General features: G+C 42.2%; 1 protein-coding gene across 2 annotated transcripts in view; it reads right to left on the reverse strand.

Moving 5' to 3' along the window:
• The window catches only part of KIAA2012 (KIAA2012 ortholog), a 108,082-nt gene extending 87,589 nt beyond the window's left edge, over positions 1-20,493 (reverse strand). The window contains exons 1-4 of one of the 2 annotated variants that reach the window (XM_060622975.3): positions 20,023-20,493; positions 18,330-18,614; positions 2,618-2,777; positions 502-657 (exon numbers count right to left, since the gene is read on the reverse strand). In XM_060622975.3, the coding sequence (XP_060478958.3) occupies positions 502-657; positions 2,618-2,777; positions 18,330-18,614; positions 20,023-20,106 (685 nt within the window). In that variant the 5' untranslated portion in view covers positions 20,107-20,493. The remainder of the gene's footprint in view (positions 1-501; positions 658-2,617; positions 2,778-18,329; positions 18,615-20,022) is intronic. The other variant, XM_060622976.3, reaches the window with a different exon arrangement.
• Positions 20,494-21,511: the final 1,018 nt, after the last annotated feature.

Below are 21,511 nucleotides of genomic sequence, written 5' to 3' on the forward strand. Positions count from 1 at the left end.
GAGTAAACAGAAGTTCAAAGAGGTTAAGTGACTTACTCAAGATCTTACATTTAGTAAGAGAAAGGACAGCATTGCTCCAAAGCCTGAATTTTTTCTTATAACATTGCCACAAAACCATAGAATTAAAGAATATTAGAGTAGAATAGGCTTAAGAAATCATCTAAAATCTAGAGTCTAGACTTGCACTGTTTAATACAGTAGTCAATAGCCACATGTGGCTGTTTAGATGTAAGTTAGTTGTAAGGAGGTAAAATTTTAAACCTCAGTTTCACAGTCACACTACCTACATTTCAAGTGTTCAATAGCTGCATGTGGCTAATGGCTAATTGGATAGCACGTATTATAGAACAATTTATCATTGCAGGAAGTATGTTTGGATAATGCTGGTCTAGACTCTAAATACAATGAAACCCAGGATCCCTAGAACTTATTTTGGTGAACTCCATTTTAAAGTGTTAAAAATTCAAATATTTGAGATCTGGTCATAAAATCAACATGTACCTTGTTCAAAAGATTTTCCTTGTTGAATCCAAAATGAAGGGAAGACAGGCAAGAGATGGTATTTCGGGGGTACACCTGAAAGATCCTGTTGTGGCCTGAGATTCTTTGGTACATTAAGTTGACTGTCCTGGAGCAGCACAGAATCCTTGATGTATCCTGAAGAGTATTGGTAAGAGTTATTGGCCAGGAGTTATTGGTAGAAAGAGTGGTCACCGGTCCAGAGGTCTTGGAGATAACTATAAAGTTCCCCACTTGCACTAGTGTTGGCCTTGGACATTGCCCATTAGAGAAGACAGTTAGTAGATGGGAGGGATTAAAAATCAGATAGAACCCATAGAGGGTTCTCTGTTCAGTGTCTTTCATGCTTCTGGTCCTGTGCCACATATGTGTTTCTTCCACTTCACCATTCCCAAGAACTGGGTCTCCCTGGTGGAAGAAACATGGCTGCTTCTTTGGGTTTGGGTAAAAGGCTCCTCCTGCTTCAGGGGGAGAATCTAATGGTTTTTACTGGATGTATCCTACTTGCTACGTAGGCCCCATGATTCTCCATTCAGTCATTCTACAATTATTTATTGGGGGCTACCACTGCTAGGCAGTGGGATAGACACAGAAGAACCAGACATAGGCCTCTTTTAAAGGCACTAATAGTCTGTTGGAGAGATGAAGCTCTTCTGCGTTCAATTGTTTGGCCCCAAATGTTGATGTGATATAAGGTCAGAAAATAAGGAGCTCAATATTGGCTAGAGTTGTCAGAGAGGCATTTGTAGAAAATGTGGGTCTGAAGGGTGTGGAGGGGTTATCATTGGGGTAGAAATATGGGACCAAAGAACATACTGGGATTATAAAGGTAATGAGCTCTGAGATGTGATGGAAGGGGTAGCCAAGGTCATTGGGCCAGTGATCTCATACCGCAGTATTGCTATTGTTCCCCCAACTCGAGGAGACATTTTCTTATCTTAAGAGGAGTTATTGTCCTTGAAGATGTTGGGGCCAGGCTCTGGGGCAGTGGTCTGCTCTGTCCTCTGCCCCACCCAAAGATAAACATATCTTTAGTTAAGAGGCTCTTTCTCACAAGTGTTAAATAAATGGAACTGCCTGCAATGCTGGGCCTGCCATGAAGGTAAAACCTACTGGACAAGCCCACACCTCATCTTCCTTCAAGTCATCACTCATTGGGGAAATAGTTGTTTTCTCTCCTTTTCCAAGGTAAACCTATAAAGTAAGAAGAAAGTCAGTCTTCTTGTGGTCCTGTTTGTGCTGAAGAAATGGCAAACATGCAGTGGGCACTGGCAAATCCTACTTCTCACTCCTCTCATCCCCAGTAGGTTTGCCAAATAAAATATGGGATGTCCAGTTAAAATTGAATTTCAGATAAACAATGAATACTTTTTTAGCAGAAATATGTACCAAATGTTGCAAGTTTTACTCTGTGTGTGTGTGTCTATCTGTGTGGGTCTCTGTTTATTTGCTAAATCTCTGGCAATTTGAATCCCCAGTAGTTTCCTGTTTTCATTTTTAAGCCTTTACAGAGTGCATTTGGGGTCTCTGTTCAGCAGAAGGGTGTCCATCTCCTAAGTGGATGATGCTGGAGAGCTGCCATCTTTAAGAGGAGGAAGCTTAACATTTCTACTTCCTGGAGGATCTGAGATCACCTCAGAATGGGAACTAGGGAATATTGGGGTGAATGTGGAGCTGGCGGTATGAGGAGATCTGCCTTCTGGTCCCAGCTCTGCTTTTGGCTGAATGACTTTGGACAAATTATTTTGTCCCCTGGGCCTCTTTTCTTTATCTTGTAAAAGAGAGGGATTGATTGGAGGATCTGAAGTCTCTGAGTAGAGAAGGTTGGGAAGAAAATTCTGCTTAGGATGTACAGTATGAAGGTCCTAAGGGGAGCTAGAGAGAAGGCAAAACTTCAGGCTGTATGTTCCTCTGCAAATGTTGGGGAGGACAAAAGGTAAAAGGTATGATAGAGGCTCTCAGCTCCCAAGCTTGAGCACCTTTGCCTTAACACAAAATTGGACCTAAATTCTGATGTTTCAGGACTTGATGGAAAAAAGACTCTCACACCAGAAGGCAGGGCAGCTCAGGATGTATGTCCTCCCACCGCCCCACTGACCTGCACATTGGAGCCTGTACATTGTGTCAGGGGGCCATGTCCGCAAGAGGCCTCGGAGGTATCTCTTGGCTGAATACCCAGGCTGCATCTGCCGTTGGGCCTGGCTCTCTGGTTGGCTTCGGAAGTGGAGGTATGGTTGCCAGGTTCTGTCCTGCTCCCTCTGTGGGGACACCATGGAAATAGCATGGCTGCTGAGCCCTGAGCCTCCCAGTGATACAGGCTGGTTAGCACAATCCTCATCAGTACACTGGGAGACTCCTGGAAGGTGCCTAAAGGCACAGATGCCTCAGCCAACAGACATAAACCAAGAGCCCACAGAGCAAAGCTCTGAAAGGCCCCTGTAGATTTTCAGTTGGAAGGAGAAGGAGAAATGAGAAATTCCAGACCCCATCTTGAGACAAAGCATCAGAAAAGAATAAAGAGCTTCAAAAGAAAACACATTACTTAGTTCAGCCTGTGGAAAGAATTTTAGCACCTTAAAAAGTGGCCCTGTAGGGCAATGGGAAAGTCAGCTCAACAAGTCAGCATCAGCATTTAATGTTTGTAATATGAATAATGGAACAGACAAACTATGTTCATGTTAACGGGAAGCCTTGTGTTTTGAAAATATCTGGCTCTGCTGCATTTCATTTCAGCCCAGGAGAATTTTCTGGGAACCTACCTGCCAAAGTCAGTTCCACTGTGCAAGACATCATGTGGAATAAATGTGAATAAGAACATCTTACACTTGGCCGGGGATATATATTCTACAGAGAACTGTCACCTCATTATAATCCTTTAATGTGGATGAGTTAATACTATAACTACTTAAATGATGCAGAAACTCTCTAACTATGATCAGTTAAGCACAAGAATAGCAAACATGAGGACTTGTGTTGACATCTATCCTCCTCCCCCTTGTCCGTGGTAGACATCACCAATCAATCATGACATTCTTGACTGATGAGCAGTTTGTGATTTGAGTCCTTCTCTTAAAGAATTTTTTAAAAACAGGCATAATTAAGATATAATAACATGCACAGGGCTAAAATGTTCAGTTTAATAAAATCTGACAATTGTATACACCTCTGTAACCATCACACAAAACAAAAATATAGCCCAGAAAGATCCCTCATGCCACTTCCTGGTCAATTTCTCCCCACCCATCAGGTAATCACCTTTGTCAGGTGAGGTCAGTAAGCCAGTGGCCTGAGCTACTTTGCTGTATCCTGCCAAAATTTATCAAGGAAGGCTTATGTTTAAATTTTAAAAAGTAGGAAAAAAGAAAAAAAATGTGATGGAAATATAGAACGTGCCTGATGTGGAGAGGAAGGCCTTAGGATTTGGGTTCTTGCTCTGGTTTGCTCCAGTTCTGATGTATTCAGGAGATCAAAATGCCACAGAAAGACAGCCCACAGCTGTAGCTGAGCATTCAAGACCACCAGAGACTCTTCTTCAGCTAAAGAGAGACCTGGGAAGCCAAAGGCCATAGGATAAAGGAATATCTCTGCTGGGAAGAGAGAAACAGGTATCCAGGACATTCATTCATTCATTCATTCATTCACCCATACAGTGCATCAAACAATATGTCAGGCACTGGAGAAAAAGGGACAAATAAGATTGATAACTAACAAAATAATTTGAGTAACAGAGAAAAGAAAGCATGGCTAATTACTCAATTGGTTGTCCTCTTTAGGAATTTGTAAATTAAACGAATGTTTGGAATCCAAACACAAAGCATCAACTGGTCTCTGATGTCTGAACATTTTATGTGGCAGGTACTTCAAGTGCAAAAAGACCCTGAAAAATTCAGTCCCACATACATCTTGAGGCTTTTTCCAGAGGATAAGAAAGAGAAGGATTATAGGGAGGGCAATGCCCTTCCTTGCCCTTGGCAGGGAAGCTGTAGTCGATGACATTGTCCAGCAGCGGAATGTCCAGGCCATGGGCTGCCAGGTCCATCACGATAAGGATGGAGCACTTGCCATGGGTGAGCTTGGAGAGGTTGATCTTGCGGGCCGTCTGGTCCTGGGCACTGTAGATGTGGGCACAACTCACCCCCTGGGTCCTCAGCAGCTCGCTGAGGTACTTCATGTGGTGCTTCGTGGCCACAAGCACCACCGTCTGGTCCTGGGGCTTCACGACTGTGTGCAGCAGGTGGAGCAGCACGGTGGCTCTGGTGTCCTTGCGCACAAGGAAGAAGGAGGTCTTGAGCTGCTCGTTGAATTTGGCGTCCACACTGAGCCGGATGAGCACGGGCTCCGTGAGGCCCGCCCGGGGAAACCCCACCAGCAGTTTGGGCAGCACTGCCGAGAACAGGACCGTCTGGTGGCCCCCAGGAAGGCGGCGGATGATTTCCTGCCGCTGCTTGGCAAACCCCATCTCGAAGAGCCTGTCTGCCTCATCGAACACTGCATACTCCACGCTCTGCAGCTTCAGGTTCATCTCCATAGCCACATACACCAAGCACCCAGGGGTGGCAATGATTATGTCGGGATTTTCATGCAGGGCTGCAAACTGGCCTTCCATCTTGTCCCTGCCCAGGATCAGGCAGTCCTGAGGCAAACTGATTCAAGTTCTCTCTCATTCCATTTTTTCATTTGGTCATGTAGTCGTCTTTACTGAGCACCATCTTTGTGCCAGGCACTGTGGTAAGCCCTGGAATATGGAGCCATTAGATCTTTCTGGGTGAATTGGAACTTCATTTCCTCCGTGTAAATCTTTGCTTCAAATGACTTCTCTCTGCCACAAGACTGAGCCTCCTCTGAGAGTCTGTGGGCCCTATGTAGATGGCATGATGCACATGTTGATCTGGACAAGAGCCCCTTATTGTTTCTCTTTCATGAGTATTTTTGAAGTTATCAGCTTGGTTCTGGAGCTTTACTGGGAAGTTTGCTAAATGGGTCAGGGTGTTGCCAAGAAGAGTTAGAAAATCCTTTGTCCTGGAATTTGGGGTATTTAGATACATTTTTGCCTGTAGTTTGAAAGCTGATCTTGCCTCTGTATTAGTTTCCTATTGCTGCTTTAACAAATTACCATATACTTAGTGGCTTTAAACAATAACAATTTATGATCTTATAGTTCAGGAAGTCAGAAGTTTAAAATAGATCTCACTGGGCTAACATCAAGGTGTTGACAGGGCCCTATTTTCTGTGGATGCTCTAGTGGATAATCTGTTTCTTGGCATTTTCCAGTTTTTAGAGGCTCCTTGCTTGTGACCCCTTCTTCCATCTTCAAAGCTAACAAAGTTGGGCTAAGTCCTTCTCATGCTGCTCTCTCCTGGTTCTCCCTTTGATTCCTTCTTCCACCTTGTGCGTACTGAGCCAGCCCTGATAATCCAGGATAATATCTTTGTTTTAAGACCATTTTATTAGCAACCTTAATTCCATCTGCAACCTTAATTTCCTTTTGTCATTTAACCTAATATATTCATATGTTCCAGGGATTAAGACATAAACAACTTTGAGAGTCATAATTTTGTCTAGTACAGTTTCTTTAAATTTTTTATAGTTTTCTGGTTTTTCTTAATAGTTTCTCAAATCATGCCTGTGAAGTTGGTTGGTAAATTTCACATCTTATTGGATAAACTGATGCAGTGAGAGAGGCCCAGGGCTTGCTTAGGGCTACCAAGAAGACAAGTCAGGGTTGAATCTATTCACTCATTTCCAAGGTGTGGAGTCTATGGCCATACCACCCTGAACGCATCCGATCTCATCTGCTTTCGGAAGCTAAGCAGAGTCAGGCCTGGTTAGTACTTGGTATGGGAGTCCAAGGTGTGAAACAATATGTTAAGTAGAAAAAATCAAGATACAAGGGAGAATGTAAAGTACAATTATAATCTTATAAAAATATATTTTAGAAGTATATAATCATGGTGGAAAGACTAGAAGAAAATATATTAAGATTCTAATAACAGTGGTAATAGAATGTTGGGCATAAGATTACAGCTAGTTTTTTTCTTCTTCCTTTTTTAAAATAGGGGTGCCTGGGAGGCTCAGTCAGTTAAGCGTCCTACTCTTGGTTTCAGCTCAGGTCATGTTCTCGAGGTCTGTGGGATTGAGCCCTGTGTTGGGCTCTGTGCTGGCAGTGTGGAGCCTGCTTTCTCTCTCTCTCTCTCCCTATCCCTCTCTGGCCCTCCCCCACTCACATGCACTTGCTCACTTGCTCTCAAAGATGAATAAATATACTTTAAAAAATCAGCAGTGGTTAGATTATATTAATAAATGGAAAACATGTTAAAAATTAATTTGTTTTATTGCACCCACCCTCCTCTCATATGTATAATCTCAGTTCCTTCTCCAACATTGTCCTGGACCTCTAACTGCCAGAAGTTACTATAAAACCTAAAAGGAGACAGAAGGGAGCCGGGAAGGGAATTTCTGGAACAGGGAAATGAGTGACAGCAGGAGGCTGGCTGTGATGTTTTCAAACTTTTCAGGTCTGCCTTGGCTTTGCCAATCAACTCCAGCTTCTGGTTTCTTCTGAAATGAGTAATTAGTTGCAGAGTGGCCTGTTATCTACACTCCACTAGAGTGCTTCCTCTAATAAGGGACTTTCTCTGGCCAGCCATGTTCCCAGTGCTCACCGGTCTTCCATGTGCAGAGGAGAAAAGGGGACCCCAGCACCTGTCCCCATCCCTGCACTGGCTGTCATGTCCACCCTGGACCCAATGATGGTAGGTGAGGGTTTGCAGAGAATGGAAGGAGCTGGTTGCAGGCTGTGTTCCTGCTCAGCAGATATGGGGTGGCAGGGTTCCAGGTTCCCCAGGAAAGCAAGAAAGGCCTGGACAGCCAGCTGCTTTCTTACCTCAGATGGTGGCCAGTCTTTGTGTGCAGAAGTCGACAGAGGGATGAAGAGAAAAGTCCAGAAATCCCAGGACTGGCAGGCAAAGCCCTGTAGAACTTGACTCCACCCTCTTTTTCCAGCTAAGAGCCATTCCTGTCTAATTTCCCTGACTGTCTTCCCTCTATGCCTTCACTTACCTATAACTGGATAGTTACTCTACACTTATTTTTACCACAAGACTCAGCTCAAATTCCCCCTCCTCCAAGATACCACTGTGGTCACTCTAATCTGGTCCTTGACCAGATTGCCCACCCTTACGGGGTACAGGCTATGGCCTCTCCCTGACACACCCTGGCAACTAATATGTTCATCTGACAACTATTTGTTGAGCATCTGCCATATGTCAGGTACTGTTCTAGGCACTGACTAGTTAATAACTAGTCAAGATGTTAAAAAATAAATAAAACTTCAAAAGTATTTATTTATTTATTTATTTGTTTGTTTGTTTGTTTATTAAAAAATGTTAATGTTTATTTACTTTTAAGAGAGAGAGAGAGAGTGTGTGTGAGCATGAGTGAGGGAGGGGCAGAGTTAGAGGGAGACACAGAATCTGAAGCGGGCTCCAGGCTCTGAGCTGTCAGCACAGAGCCCCACGCGGGGCTCAAACTCAAAAACCGTGAGATCATGACCTAAGCTGAAGTCAGACACTTAACCAAACTGAGCCACCCAGGCACCCAAATGTCTATTTGTTTTAGAGAGAGAGAGAGAGAGCGAGCAAGTGAGAACGGGGGCGGGGGGACATAGAGGGAGACAGAGCATCCAAAGCAGGCTCCACACCGTTAGCACAGAGCCTGACGTGGGGCTTGAACTCATCATTGGTGAGATCATGACCTGAGTCAAAGTCAGGCTCTGAAACCACTGAGCTATCCAGGTGCCCCAAAGGCCAAACTTTAAAACAGAGGGTGACCACCCACTGTTGTTGCACCTGTGCAGGTGTGACTGGAGCCAGCCTTGGAGACGCCAGGTAAATGCAACTGGAGTAGAAGTCGGGGTGGGATGGGAAGGGAGAGATGTTCAGCCACTTGCAGCTGTGCCTGGGAAGTCTTCTCCACCTCCAGCCTGACTTCAATCAGCTTTGTGTAAACACTACCATTCTCAGTCAGTTGTTTTCTCTGCAGGTTTAATTTCTGTGATTCTATGCAAATGATACTATCTCTCTCCCATATGTCTTTGGTGATGATATGTTCCTGGATATCAAGCCATTAAAAAGAGAATCGTAAAGCCGTCTGAATTTTTCCAAAGTTGCAGTGTTGTAACAGGGCTTGATTCTTGGCCAAACAATTTAGCATCAAAGATTTGACCAGCCATATGTCACAAATGCAAAGGTGCAACAACTAGAATCAAAACCAGCAAAATTTAAGCTTTAGTTCTTATAAGAGCTCAGTCTGCTTGGATTTGAATCCTGGTTCCACCAGGATTACTAGCTGTGTGACTTTGGGGAAATTACTTGACCCATCTCTGCCTCAGTTAAGAAACTGTCAAATGAGGATGATAAAAGTATATACCCTACATGCAAAAAAATGAAGTTGGACCATTACCTCACAGGATCCACAAAAACTAACTCAAAGACCTGAGTATAAAAGCTAAAATTATAGTTGGCGCCTAGGTGGCTCAGTCGGTTAAGCCGCCGACTTCGGCTCAGGTCATGACCTCGCGCTCCGTGAGTTTGAGCCCCGTGTCGGGCTCAGTGCTGACAGCTTGGAGCCTGGAGCCTGCTTCGGATTCTGTGTCTCCCTCTCTCTGACCCTCCCCTGTTCATGCTCTGATTCTCTGTCTCAAAAATAAATAAATGTTAAAAAAAAATTTAAAAAAAAAAGCTAAAATTATAAAACTCTTAAAAAAAACATAGGAGAGGGGTGCCTGGGTAGCTCAGTCGGTTAAGCGTCGACCTCGGCTCAGGTCATGATCTCACAGTTTGTGGGCTTGAGCCCCGTGTTGGGCTCTGTGCTGACAGCTCAGAGCCTGGAGCCTGCTTGGGATTCTGTGTGTGTGTGTCTCACTCTGTCCCTGCCCAGTTTGCACTCTGTTTCTGTCTGTCTCTCTCTGTCTCTCTCTCTCAAAAATAAATAAACATTAAAAGAAAACACAGGAGAAAAGTTTCATGACATCAGATTTGGAAATAATTTCTTGAATATGATGCAACTTGTGCATCAAAGAATACCATCAGCAGAGTGAAAAGGCAACCCAGAGAATGGGAGAAATTATTTGCAAATTCTATATCTGATAAGGGATTAATATTCAGAATATATAAAGAACTCCTGCAACTCAAAAACAAACAAAACAAAACAGCCTTATTTTAAGAATGGACAAAGGACTTGAATAGACAGTTCTCCAATGAAGATATACCCGTGGCCAATAAGGACATGAAAAGATGCTTAATGTGTCTTATCATTAAGAAAATGCAAATCAAAACCACAATGAAAGGCCACTTCACACCTGTTAAGATGGTTCTTATTAAAAGAAAAAACAAAACAAAAAACAACCCAGAATATAAAAAGTATCAGTGAGGTTGTGGGGAAATTGGAACACTTGTGCATGGCTGATGGGAATGTAAAATGATGCAGCTGTATCTATGGAAAACAATACGGCAATTCCTCAAAAAATTAAAAGTAAAATTACCATATGATCCAGCAATTCTACTTCTGGGTATATACCCTAAGGAGTTGAAAGCAGGGACATGAACTGAGAGATATATATTTTTTAAGATTTTATTTTTAAGTAATCTCTACATTCAATGTAGGGCTCAAACTTACAACCCTGAGACCAAGAGTTGCATGCTCCACCAACTGAGCCAGCCAGACTCCCCAAACAGATAGGTATTTGTACACCCATGTGTATAGCAACCTTGTTCACAATAGCCCAAATATGGATGCAATCTAAATGTCTATTAACTGATGAATGGATAAACAAAACATGGCATATACATAGAGGACTATTATTCGGCTTTAAAAAAATGAAATTCTGATACATGCTACAACGTGAATGAACCTTGAAGACATTATGCTAAGTGAAATAAGCCAGTCACAAAATACTAAAAGCATAACTACTGTATGATTCCATTCAGATGAGGTACTTAGTCAAATTCATAGAGACAAAAAGTAGAATGATGGTTGCCAGTAGCTGGTGGGGAGGGGGAAATAGGGAGTTATTGTTTAATGGGTGCAGTTTTGCAAGATAAAGAAAGTTCTGGGGGTGCCAGCTGGCTCAGTCAGTGGAGCATGCAATTGTTGATCTCTAGGTTGTAAGTTCGAGTGCATGTTGGGTGTAGAGATTACTTAAAAATAAAATGTTAAAAACAAAGTTTTGGAGATGGATGGTAGTAATGGTTGTACAATGATGTGAATGTACTTACTGCCATTGAACTGTATATTTAAAATTGAATGGTAAATTTTATGTTATGCCTATTTTACAGCAATGAAAAAGTACACCCCTCATAAAGTTGTTGTGAGGATTAAATGAGATAGTAAGCATAAAGTACTTAGAATAGTGATGGATATAATAGTGTTATGTGTTGGCCATTATAAATATTCTCAATCTAGTATACGTGGGAATCAGTGGATGAAGTACATAAAGCCTAGAAAAATAGAAGTCTACTGGATCATATATATGGCTAACTATGAACATATTACCTATAATCCGGATTAATTTGATGAAAATCTGACTTGCTTTCCTAGAATTGTAAATGGTTTTAAGGCATGTTTTGGAAGACCCAGGTCTCTTTCTCTTTTTTAAAAAAAATTTGTTTTAATGCTTACTTGTTTTTGAGAGAGAGAGAGACAGAGCATGAATGGAATAGGGGCAGAGAGAGAGAGAGAGAGAGAGACAGAATCTGAAGCAGGCTCCAGGCTCTGAGCTGTCGGCACAGAGCCCACATGGGGCTTAAACTCATGAACCAGGATATCATGACTGAGCAGAAGTTGGATACTTAACTGACTGAGCCATCCAGGCGCCCCTCTCTTTTTTTTTTTAAGTTTATTTTTGTTTATTTTGAGAGAGCGAGAGCGAGAGCGAGAGAGAGTAGCAAGCGGGGTAGGGGCAGAGACAGAGGAGAGACAGAATCCCAGGCAGGCTCTGTGCTGTCAGTGCAGAGCCTGATGTAAGGCTGGAACTCATGAACTGTGAGATCATGACCTGAGCCGAAATCAACAGATACTTAACCAACTGAGCCACCCAGGCACCCCTGGAAGAGCCAGATCTCTTTTTTAAAAAGGCTGTTAAAGCAAGAGAGATAATTCTTTTCTCTGGAGCATATGGAATCTTCAAAATGAGGCCCTCTGGGAGTTAGGAGTGAGGCTTTGGAATCTGTTGTTTCGGTTCTAAGCCTAGCTCCACCCCTTAGATGTGTAACTTCTTCGGGCAAGTTAATTAACTTCAAGCCCCAGTGTTTCCTCCTACAAAAAGGGGGTAAAACTAGACCCAGATCATAGGCTTGTGCAAATTGAGTGTGGTTATGTAGATAAAATGCCTGGCATACATTAAGCACTCAATAAGTGCTGGCTGTTATTGATATTGATAATACCTTTGACTTCATTATCATGGCTGAACCATGATTTGCTCTTGATCTTTCCTAAGTACAACTACTCAGGAGCTGCTCAGATGGAGGACACTCTGCAGAAGGAGTACAGTCAAATCACTCTGTCTCCCCTTCACTGCTTTGGTGCCTACTTGACAGTTTGTTGATAACCATTCGAACTCTGATCACTTTTTAGGAACACCATTGAACAAGTAGCAGGTTATTGCAAAGGGAACTTCTTCTTCCTGATCTTTGGTTCAAAAAGTAATTTATTATTCTTCCTACTTTTCTATATTTTTCTATTTTGTATGATGAATCATTATGTTTAGAACAGAAAAATATATTTCTCACAATATTACTTGAAAAATAGTAGCCTGAAGATGCCTTCATGGCTTGGACATTGGCTGAAAACACCAAATGAAGAGTTAGGAGCATTCAGTATTGAGATGTGGAGAAAAATTAGGCAGTGTAGAATGCATAAGGATATACTGAAAGTGGAACAAATTTGATGTTACTCTTAAACATATCTTCATGTATAAGGAAGATGGCAGAAGCAATATATCCTTGGTTGAAATCAACTATAGTAATCTAAATCCTATTTATCCCTCAATGGGACAGAGATATGGGATGCTCTGTGAATTGAACTTTTGAAACAAATTATTTTTTTTTATTTAAAAATTTTTTTTTCAACGTTTTTTATTTATTTTGGGACAGAGAGAGACAGAGCATGAACGGGGGAGGGTCAGAGAGAGAGGGGGACACAGAATCGGAAACAGGCTCCAGGCTCCGAGCCATCAGCCCAGAGCCTGACGCGGGGCTCGAACTCACGGACCGCGAGATCGTGACCTGGCTGAAGTCGGACGCTTAACCGACTGCGCCACCCAGGCGCCCCGAAACAAATTATTTTTAACACACTATTTAATCAATGTTCCATTGTTGGATATTTAAAAAATATCGCCAGATTTACAAAATTCTAAAAATATAATAAGAAATACTGGGGGCACCTGGCTGACTCTGTTGGTAGAGCATGTGACTCTTGATCTCCAGGTTGTGAGTTTAAGCCCCACATCAGGCTTACTGCTATCAGTGCAGAGACTGCTTTGGATACTCTGTCCCCCTCTCTCTCTGCCCCTCCCCCATTTGCACTCTCTCAAAAATAATTAAAACGTTAAAAAAAAAAAAAGACAAACACACTCTTTGTAACCAAATAAAAATTAAAAAAAAAAACATTTAAAAAATATGAAATACTAAAATAATGTGAAAATTATTTAATATTTCTGATGATTTGAGAAGTACTTTCTCTATGCTTTGCTTCTGCTATGTTTCAAGAGCATCATTATTACTATCATTTAGATACTACCCTACTACCCCAAACTATGGTTGTTTAGCTTTTATAGCTATATGATTTCTGAAAAATTTTTTTTTAAGTTTTATTTATTTATTTTGAGAGAGACAGAGGAAGGGCAGAGAGAGAGGGAGAGAGAGAGCCCGACTCAGGGCTCCAGCTTATGAAATCATGAGATCATGACCTGAGCTGATACCAATAGTCAGATGCTTAACCATCTGAGCCATCCAGATGCCCCACTATTTGATTTCTAAATACTGAGAGGCTGAATGAATTAAAGCCCTTGGGAAAAATGATTATCACTTTAGGAATGTTTTTACAATATTTTCTTTGAAAAACAAAGCAACATATTGTGTGTATCTAGAAGTGTGAGAACTCTGACATCTAATCTCTTGATTTAGCACTTATCTTTGCTCATTAAGAGTTGGGCCATCAAGAAAATTAAAGAGAAGGGGCACCTCAGTGGCTCAGTTGGTTAAGTATCAGACTCTTGATTTCAGCTCAGGTCATGGTCTCAGGGTCATGAGATCAAGCCCAGCATTGGGCTCTACACTGGGTGTGGAGCCTGCTTAAGATTCTCTCTCTCTCTCTCTCTCTCTCTCTCTCTCTCTCTCTCTCTCTCTCTTCCTCTCTCTCTCTCTCTCTCTCTCTCTCCCTCTCAACCTCCCCCACAAGTGCTCTCTCTCTCTCAAAAAAAAAAGCAAAAAAAAAAAAAAAAAGAAATTTAAAGAATAAGTGTATGTTGAGCTATAAAACCCAGACATACTGCCACTGAATGTCATTAGGTCCATATATGGAACTGGAGATAATGTGAGATGCTTTAAAAACTTAATTGCACCTCCCTGTGATGGGCTCTATTATTACAGGTCTGAATGAGCTGGAATTTTGCAGGTTTCCTGATTCACAGTTCAGCCAGTATAGATCCTTCTGTAAGCAGTCCTACTCTGTCAACTATCTCCCCTTCCCTCCCACCCCCATTTTGGTTCTTTTGAGTGTGGTGTTTTTAACTCTTCAACTATATACTATTTTGACAAGGAAATACTGACCCTGAGGAACAGATAGTGTGGTGATTGGTGGGCCTAAATTACAGTACTGTTTCTATCTCATTTCCCTACCTGATCTCATCTGGCTCTTGAGGGTCAACCTCACTCTCTGTCACTGTCTACTTCCTTCAAAGTCATAGATTTTTACTCAAAAAAATTTTTTTTATTCATTTTTTTAACAGGAGGAAATCTGATTTAATTACATATGTACAGGGAATCCACGTAAACATGAAAGATTACCCATAGATTTAAATTTAATTTTTAAAATACCATGACTTCATAAAATTCCATGACTTAAAAAATTAATGTTTGGTAAAAATGCATGTATGAATAAAAATATGACTTTTAATTCCACCACCCATCATTAAAATTTGACATGTATCCCTCTGCTTATATAACTAATTTTTAAAAATTGGAATTACATTAGAGAGATGATGTTTTCTATTATTGCTAGTCTTGAATTCTGGTGCAATTATCTACATGACTGTATAATCTTAAGTGAATGACTCAAACTCTCTGTGCTTTAATTTCCTCACCTCTAAAATGGGATAATAATGGTACCTACCCTCAGGACTTATGGGAAGCATACATGAGTTACATACAAAAAGTACTTAAAGCAGTGGCAGGAACATAGTAAATACCCAAAAAATGTTAAAGAACTTTGGTGTTTTTATTATATGAATATTACTTTGTAACCTGACTTAAAAACATACTGTGGATATTTTCTCATGTTCTTCATGACTACTACATGATTTTATTGCCCAACCCCAAATCCATTATATGACTGTACTATAATTTATTTAATTGATGTTTCATTGTTGGATGTTTATTATTTTCAATGCTTTGTATAGTAATAAATAACCTGTAGTAAACATTCTTGTGCATAAATCTTTGGGCACATCTCTGATTATTTCCTAAGGCAAATTCCTAAAAGTAGAATGCTAAATCAGAGTATTATATAGGCTTTTGCCAAAATGCCCTTCAGAAAGTCTTGTGAATGTGTGTTCCTAATGTATGAGATGGCTTATTTCCCCAGAGTCTTCCCAGCACCGGATATTAAGATTTTAAAAGCTTCTTGCCAGTCTGTAGTTTTCATAATCAGATGGTGGTCTACAGTTCACAAAGCTCTCCTCTTCCAAGCTGTTCATTTTCTTTAATCCCAAATCCCTTCAGGTTGCTCCTCCTATTTCAACCTACAATGACTTTTAATCTTTTTTTTTAATGTTTATCTATTTTTGAGAGAGAGGGAGAGAGAGAGAGAGACAGAGCATGAGCAGGGAAGAGGCAGAGAGAGAGAGGGAGACAGAATCCAAAGCATGCTCCAGGCTCTGAGCTGTCAGCACAGAGCCTGATGCGGGGCTCGAACCCACAAATAGGGAAATCATGACCTGAGCGAAGTCAGACGCTTAACTGACTGAGCCACCCAGGTGCCCCAATGTCCTTTAATCTTAAATTTCTACACTGTAACTAGTTCTTTTCTTTCTGATTTCTTCACACCATTTCTCTTCTACCCATTTGGTGGTAGAATACAGTGTTCTGTTTCGTTACAGGTGTGTGTTATATATCTGGTTAAGTGGCTACCACAGGAAGACAGGAACTTCCCTTTTTCACTGAGCCCAAGTCTAACCCAAATGAAGCCATCCCCAAATAGACTCTTCTACTTTACGAGTAAAAATATCCCTGCTGCCTGAAATATTTAAGCCATATTGACAAGTGTCTGAAAGCTGTGGAAGGTATTCTTACTCTTGAAAATAAGTTGGCCTATACAGCAGGGTCCAACCAGGAAAACAGAAACCACTCAAGTATTTAAACACAGCAAAAATTTAATTCAGGGAGTTTGGTTGCACCGGTGATTAGAGAGCTCAGAAGCCAGAAATATGGTGAAGCAACACTGAGATTTGTAACATCAGGAAACCAGCACCATCCCTGGGCTCAAGGACAGAGGGAGGAACAGGTAGGGTCAGCTGGAGGAACCTGGTGAAGAGTCACACTGGGCCTGTCTGTTGGGAGCTGGACCACAGAGGTGATGCAAGTGTTCCTCACCACCTGCAGATAGAATGGAAGGGGAGAAATATCTTGGCTCTTCTCTTCTCTCTCTCCAGTCTCCTTCCAGTGTCTCCCACGGGCAAATTCAATTAGAAGCCAGTTGACACAGATGTTTGTGGAATTATATATAGTCTGTGGTCAACCCTACTTTTGTGTAGAGCAAAGTAAGTTAAAGGTGAGGAATGAATGTGAGGGCAAACAGGCCAAGTCCTGGCACAGTGACATCTGGAGGCCCTTCCAAGTCCATGGACAATAGGGCACAAGTGCAAAGCATGCCTGCCCTGGAGGGGTCAGCAATCCTAGGTTTGAATTCTGGCTCTGTCATTTACTAGCTCTGAGACCTTGGCCAGGTCACTTAACTCCTCTGAGCCTCAGTTCCCTCATTTATGAAAGGGGGCAAGAAAAACCATATGTCACAGAGTCACTGTGAAGATTAAATAAAATACTTCTCATACAATACTTTTCTGTATTTTGAAAGAAGGAAAGGAGCAGAGGAATCTTTCCTTTTGGAAGCTCTGCCTAGGGTGGGGTAGGTGATAAGTTGCCCAATAATGATACTGGGAGATGATGTAAGAAACACTGGAAGTATCCTACATGATCGATTTATTCATTCCACAAACATTTATGGGTACTCACTATTTTCAGGAAATGATTTAGACATGGTCCCTGCCCTCAAGGAGATGGTGACAGATGGACAAAGTGATAAATGGCAATGCATGATTGTATGGGAATGTTCACAGAGGAGGGAGCAATGGGATATCTCTGCCTAGAGAAGTGGAGAAAACGTCACTGAGGAAATGACATCTGAGTCATATTTTGAAGGGTAAGCAGGAGCAGGAGAAGCAGATACAAAAGCATAGAGTCAGGAAAGGGCACAGAGTATTTGGGGAATGGTAAGCTATTCATATGGGTAGGGTCTCAGGTTCACAGTTCAGGTGGTGGTAAGAACAAGGGGTAGATGTGGCTGGATATGGAAGAGAAAGTCAGCATGAAGAGCCTGGTATAGGTAGCCAATGACTTTATCCTGTGGGGAATGAGAAGCCAGCAGACTTTTAAGCTAGGGAGTGGGGGTGCCTGGGTAGCTCAGTCAGTTAAGCGACCGAGGCTTGATTTCCGCTCAGGTCAGGATCTCGAGGTTCGTGAGTTCAAGCCACATGTCTGGTTCTGTGCTGACAGCACAGAGCCTGCTTGGGATTCTCTCTCCCTCTCTGCCCCTCCCCAACTCTCAATCTCTTACTTTCTTTCTCTCTCAAAAAATAAACTTAAAAAAAAAAAAAACCAACTAGGGAGTGACCCAGCATCTATGACCTAGAATTGTATAAAGTGATACATCTTCCTAGACTCTCACATGGCCTTGCCAAAGGGCTGATGCATGCAGTTATATAAAGCAGGGGCCATGTGGACATCTCATAAGACGTTAGAACATATGAATCAGAAAAATGAGCACAGGGATTTTCCCTTAACATTAAATTCAGAATGGAAAAACTCATTAACTTCTGCAGATGCTGAAGGGCTCAAGGTAAATATTTAAAATGTTCTCCTTCTCATTTCCACAAAGCCAAAAACATCAGAGGTATGATGATGATGCTTGTGGCTATGAGACAGGATTTCAAGGATTCTGATGAAATGTCTGCTGGCCTGGATCTGTCTGAAGCTGAAAAGGACTTTGTATTACTCTAACGGAAAGGAAAATACAAAATGATGGTAATACAGCCCTTTATCCTTTCAGAGCCTTTTCACATACATTATCTCATTTAAGCCTTTTGACAACTGAGTGAGGCAGATGAGGCCAAGAGTACAATCCCATTATAGAGATGAAGAAATGGAGATCCAAGTGTTTTATACCTTCTCTAGGGTCTGGGAAATTATAGCCAAAGCTACAACTGGATTTCTAGACCCACAGGCCAGCATCTTCCCCAAACCCAGGACTGTTCTGCCTACCTGTCCCCTTCCGTATGCCAGGATGGCTTCTTTGAGGTCCTGGAGTGTGTGCAGTTCAAAACCCAGCCTCTTCCTGTGGCCTTTGGAGCGGTAGGGGCCTTTTCTCCTCCCTTCGGGTGTCCATGCTGATAAGGCTAAACCTTCTGAGTAGAGGATCAGGGCTCCTTTTCTAGTACTGAATGTTTTAGGAAGAAAGAGGCTCCAGGTGTGCTGGTTGGCAATGCCGTCATCCTGCGGTTTGCTGACCAGGACATAATCTTCTGGGGACTTCCAGTTCAAGTAATCCTGCAATGGAAAGAAACCACCTTCATCCAAGGCCCCTTTGTAGCAATACTACTTGTGCAAGGTGTTTGACATCTTTTAGTTTTTTAAATTATTTTTAAAAAATGTTTATTTTTGAGAGAGTGCAAGCAGGAGAGAGGCAAAGAAAGGGGGCACAGAGGATCCAAGTGGGCTCTGTGCTGACAGCAGCAAGCCAGTTCTGGGGCTCAAACTCACAAACCACAAGATCATGATCTGAGCTGAAGTCAGACGCTCAACTGACTGAGCCACCCAGGCACCCCGACATTTTTTTAGTGACTGATTTTCTCTGAATGCTTCCATGGTGTCACAGAACACAACCACTCTTCTTAGCAACTGGTTTTATTCTCCACACCTCAGAATTAGTAGAACCCAGAGCAGAGTTCTGTTCTGTTTTACCCTCTGCAACTTTCAGGAGAGCCATTCATGCTTGGAGTCTTAAATAGGGTAGAGTGTAGGCTACAGGCCAGTTAAAATTTCCTAGTATGCAAATAAGTAGTCAGAATCATCAAGGGCAGCAGATAACTTTGAAATTAGAGCTGGACTAGCTGGCAGTTTAAATAGGGGAAAACCGTTCCAACCATCACTTCGACTGTACACAGGGAGAATTTCTATACATTCCAGATGCTATGTAACATTACCTAATTTGGCTATTTAGGACCCTATAAAGTAGTTGCATATCTTGTAAGTAAGTGAATGCTGCTGGCTACAGAGGTCCTTTGAAACTTTATATGTCTTTTAACATAGCAAAGGTCAAATATCACGACAAACTACCAAGACAATGGAAATCTCTGTATGATCCAAAAATTTTCAAAGAACCCCACTGGATTTCTTATTCCTGGCAGGATTCAATGAAATAAAATTCCAGTACAAGGGAATTTTGCCACCTCTTTAAAATCTTCTAAAATGAGATTTATTTTTATTGTTTAAAAAAAAAATTTTTTTTGGCCTATGTTAAGTATGAGTCCTCTGGGTTGAATTTCAGACAGTTCAAGGAAGCCATTGAAATGGCATGAACATACGCAACATTTCAATCACAGAGGACAACTTCTCAAAACCAAACAGCCATCAACTTGCCTAGAACCCACATGGAAATTCTGATCTTGAACCAAACCATCTGAATTCTAGACAATCTGGAATCTCCTTCAGTCTAAAGCAAATGAGACTGTAAGTTAGTGTCCAAGGGGAAGGAAGAAGGTCCCAGTGGCAATATTGATGTGCAAGCAAACTTTCTTATTTTCTTGAGTTTTACCAAGGAAGGGAAGTCTACCAGTGACCCCCACCACCTCACTAACAAACGGAACCAAAACACACATGGCTCAGCCCCAAATGGAAAAATAGAGCATTCCTTTCCCGCCCCCAAAATATGCCTTTATTCAGCTGTAAGACTTACCTCTGGTTCAAAATAGACTTCTAGCTTCTGTTTATTCTGGACCAACTTCCCATGTCCCCGGCTCAGTAGAGAGAGCGTGAACATGTTTCCCTCCTGACCACCCTTCTCAAGGGCAGTTCATCTTGGTTTTGAAGGCTGAAAACTGGTCACACCTCAAGATTTCCTGAGCTCAGCAGTGAGCCCTAGAAGACCACAAACACTGGGCCTTTTATTAAATACATTTTTCCTTCGTACAGCAGCTTCTTAATAACAACCAGCCACACAGTTTAGACAGTGTGTGTCTTTGTCAGGAGAAAAAAATAAACTGCAAACTCAGACTCCTCAAGCTCTGGATTGTCTACTCTCTGGGCAACCTCTCTCTCTTCTCTTTGCCTGTGCCCTTGTTGTCCCTTGGTCCTGTTGCTCTGTTACCGGCTTTGTGCATCTACAGATCTGGGCCATGGCACCATCCTTCTCATTGTGAGCAGAGGTTGTTTCCTGGTTGCTATGGCAGCACAGGGAAGTGAAGTCTCTTAAACCAGCCTAGACAAGGCAGAGACTGCTGAGGGCAGTGCTCACACACTGAGGTGGGGGGCGGGGGGGGGGGGCGGGAGGGGGGAGGGGAAGGTTTAAGGGACTAGGCTCAGATTTCAAGTCTTGATTGCAGGAGCAGGGGCGATATTGGGATATTTTTTTGGTTATAGTACTCATCTTGCTTTTAGAAAGTGTCTTTCCCTTTCTCCTGGTATGCAAGCCTTACACTGTCAACTAACCATTAACAGACTCAGGGGAGTCATCTAGGTCACCTAAAGCAACCTGTGACGTTTTCCTTGGCTAAGCTCCAGCATTACTCAACTGGACATGAAGCCTTTTTATGGTAGTTGTTGCTTTGAGTTCAGATACCGGAAATCTCCAGATTCCTTTGCATATCTCACTTGGGCAACTTGCAATCTCCAGAGGGGGTTACTTGGGAGATGTAGGTGGGGGAGGGGCATTTGGTTATCCCAATGACCGGGAACCACTGCTGGCATTTAGCAGGCAGGGGCCTGAGATGCTAAATGTTCTGCAGTGTGTAAGATTGTCCTACATGATGCAGAATTTTCCCACTCTGCATACCAGTAGCACTTCCTTTGAGAAACATGGCTATAGTCTGGGCTGCTTGGTTCTCCTTGATGCTGACACTATGACGACAGGATGGGGGAAGAGCGTCAAGAAACCAAAGGACTCTTGCTGGTGATCTAGGACCTTGCTTTGGCCTGGAAAAGCAAACTGCCCTGTCATTTGTCAGCTGAACCTCCCGGGCAGCCTTGTGAGAGTGCCCCCTGCTGACCTGTGTGAAGAAGTACAACAGGCTATAGGCCCCGTTACCTTTAAAAAAAAAAAAAAAAAAGGTTTTTAAAAAATGTTTTATTTATTTTTGAGAGAGAGAGAGAGAGACAGAGAGAGAGACAGAGAGAGAGAGCAGGGAAGGGGCAGAGAGAGAGGGAGACATAGAATCTGAAGCAGGATC

This window comes from Panthera onca, chromosome C1 (genome assembly GCF_046562875.1).
Source record: "Panthera onca isolate mPanOnc1 chromosome C1, mPanOnc1 haplotype 2, whole genome shotgun sequence".
NCBI lineage: Eukaryota > Metazoa > Chordata > Mammalia > Carnivora > Felidae > Panthera > Panthera onca.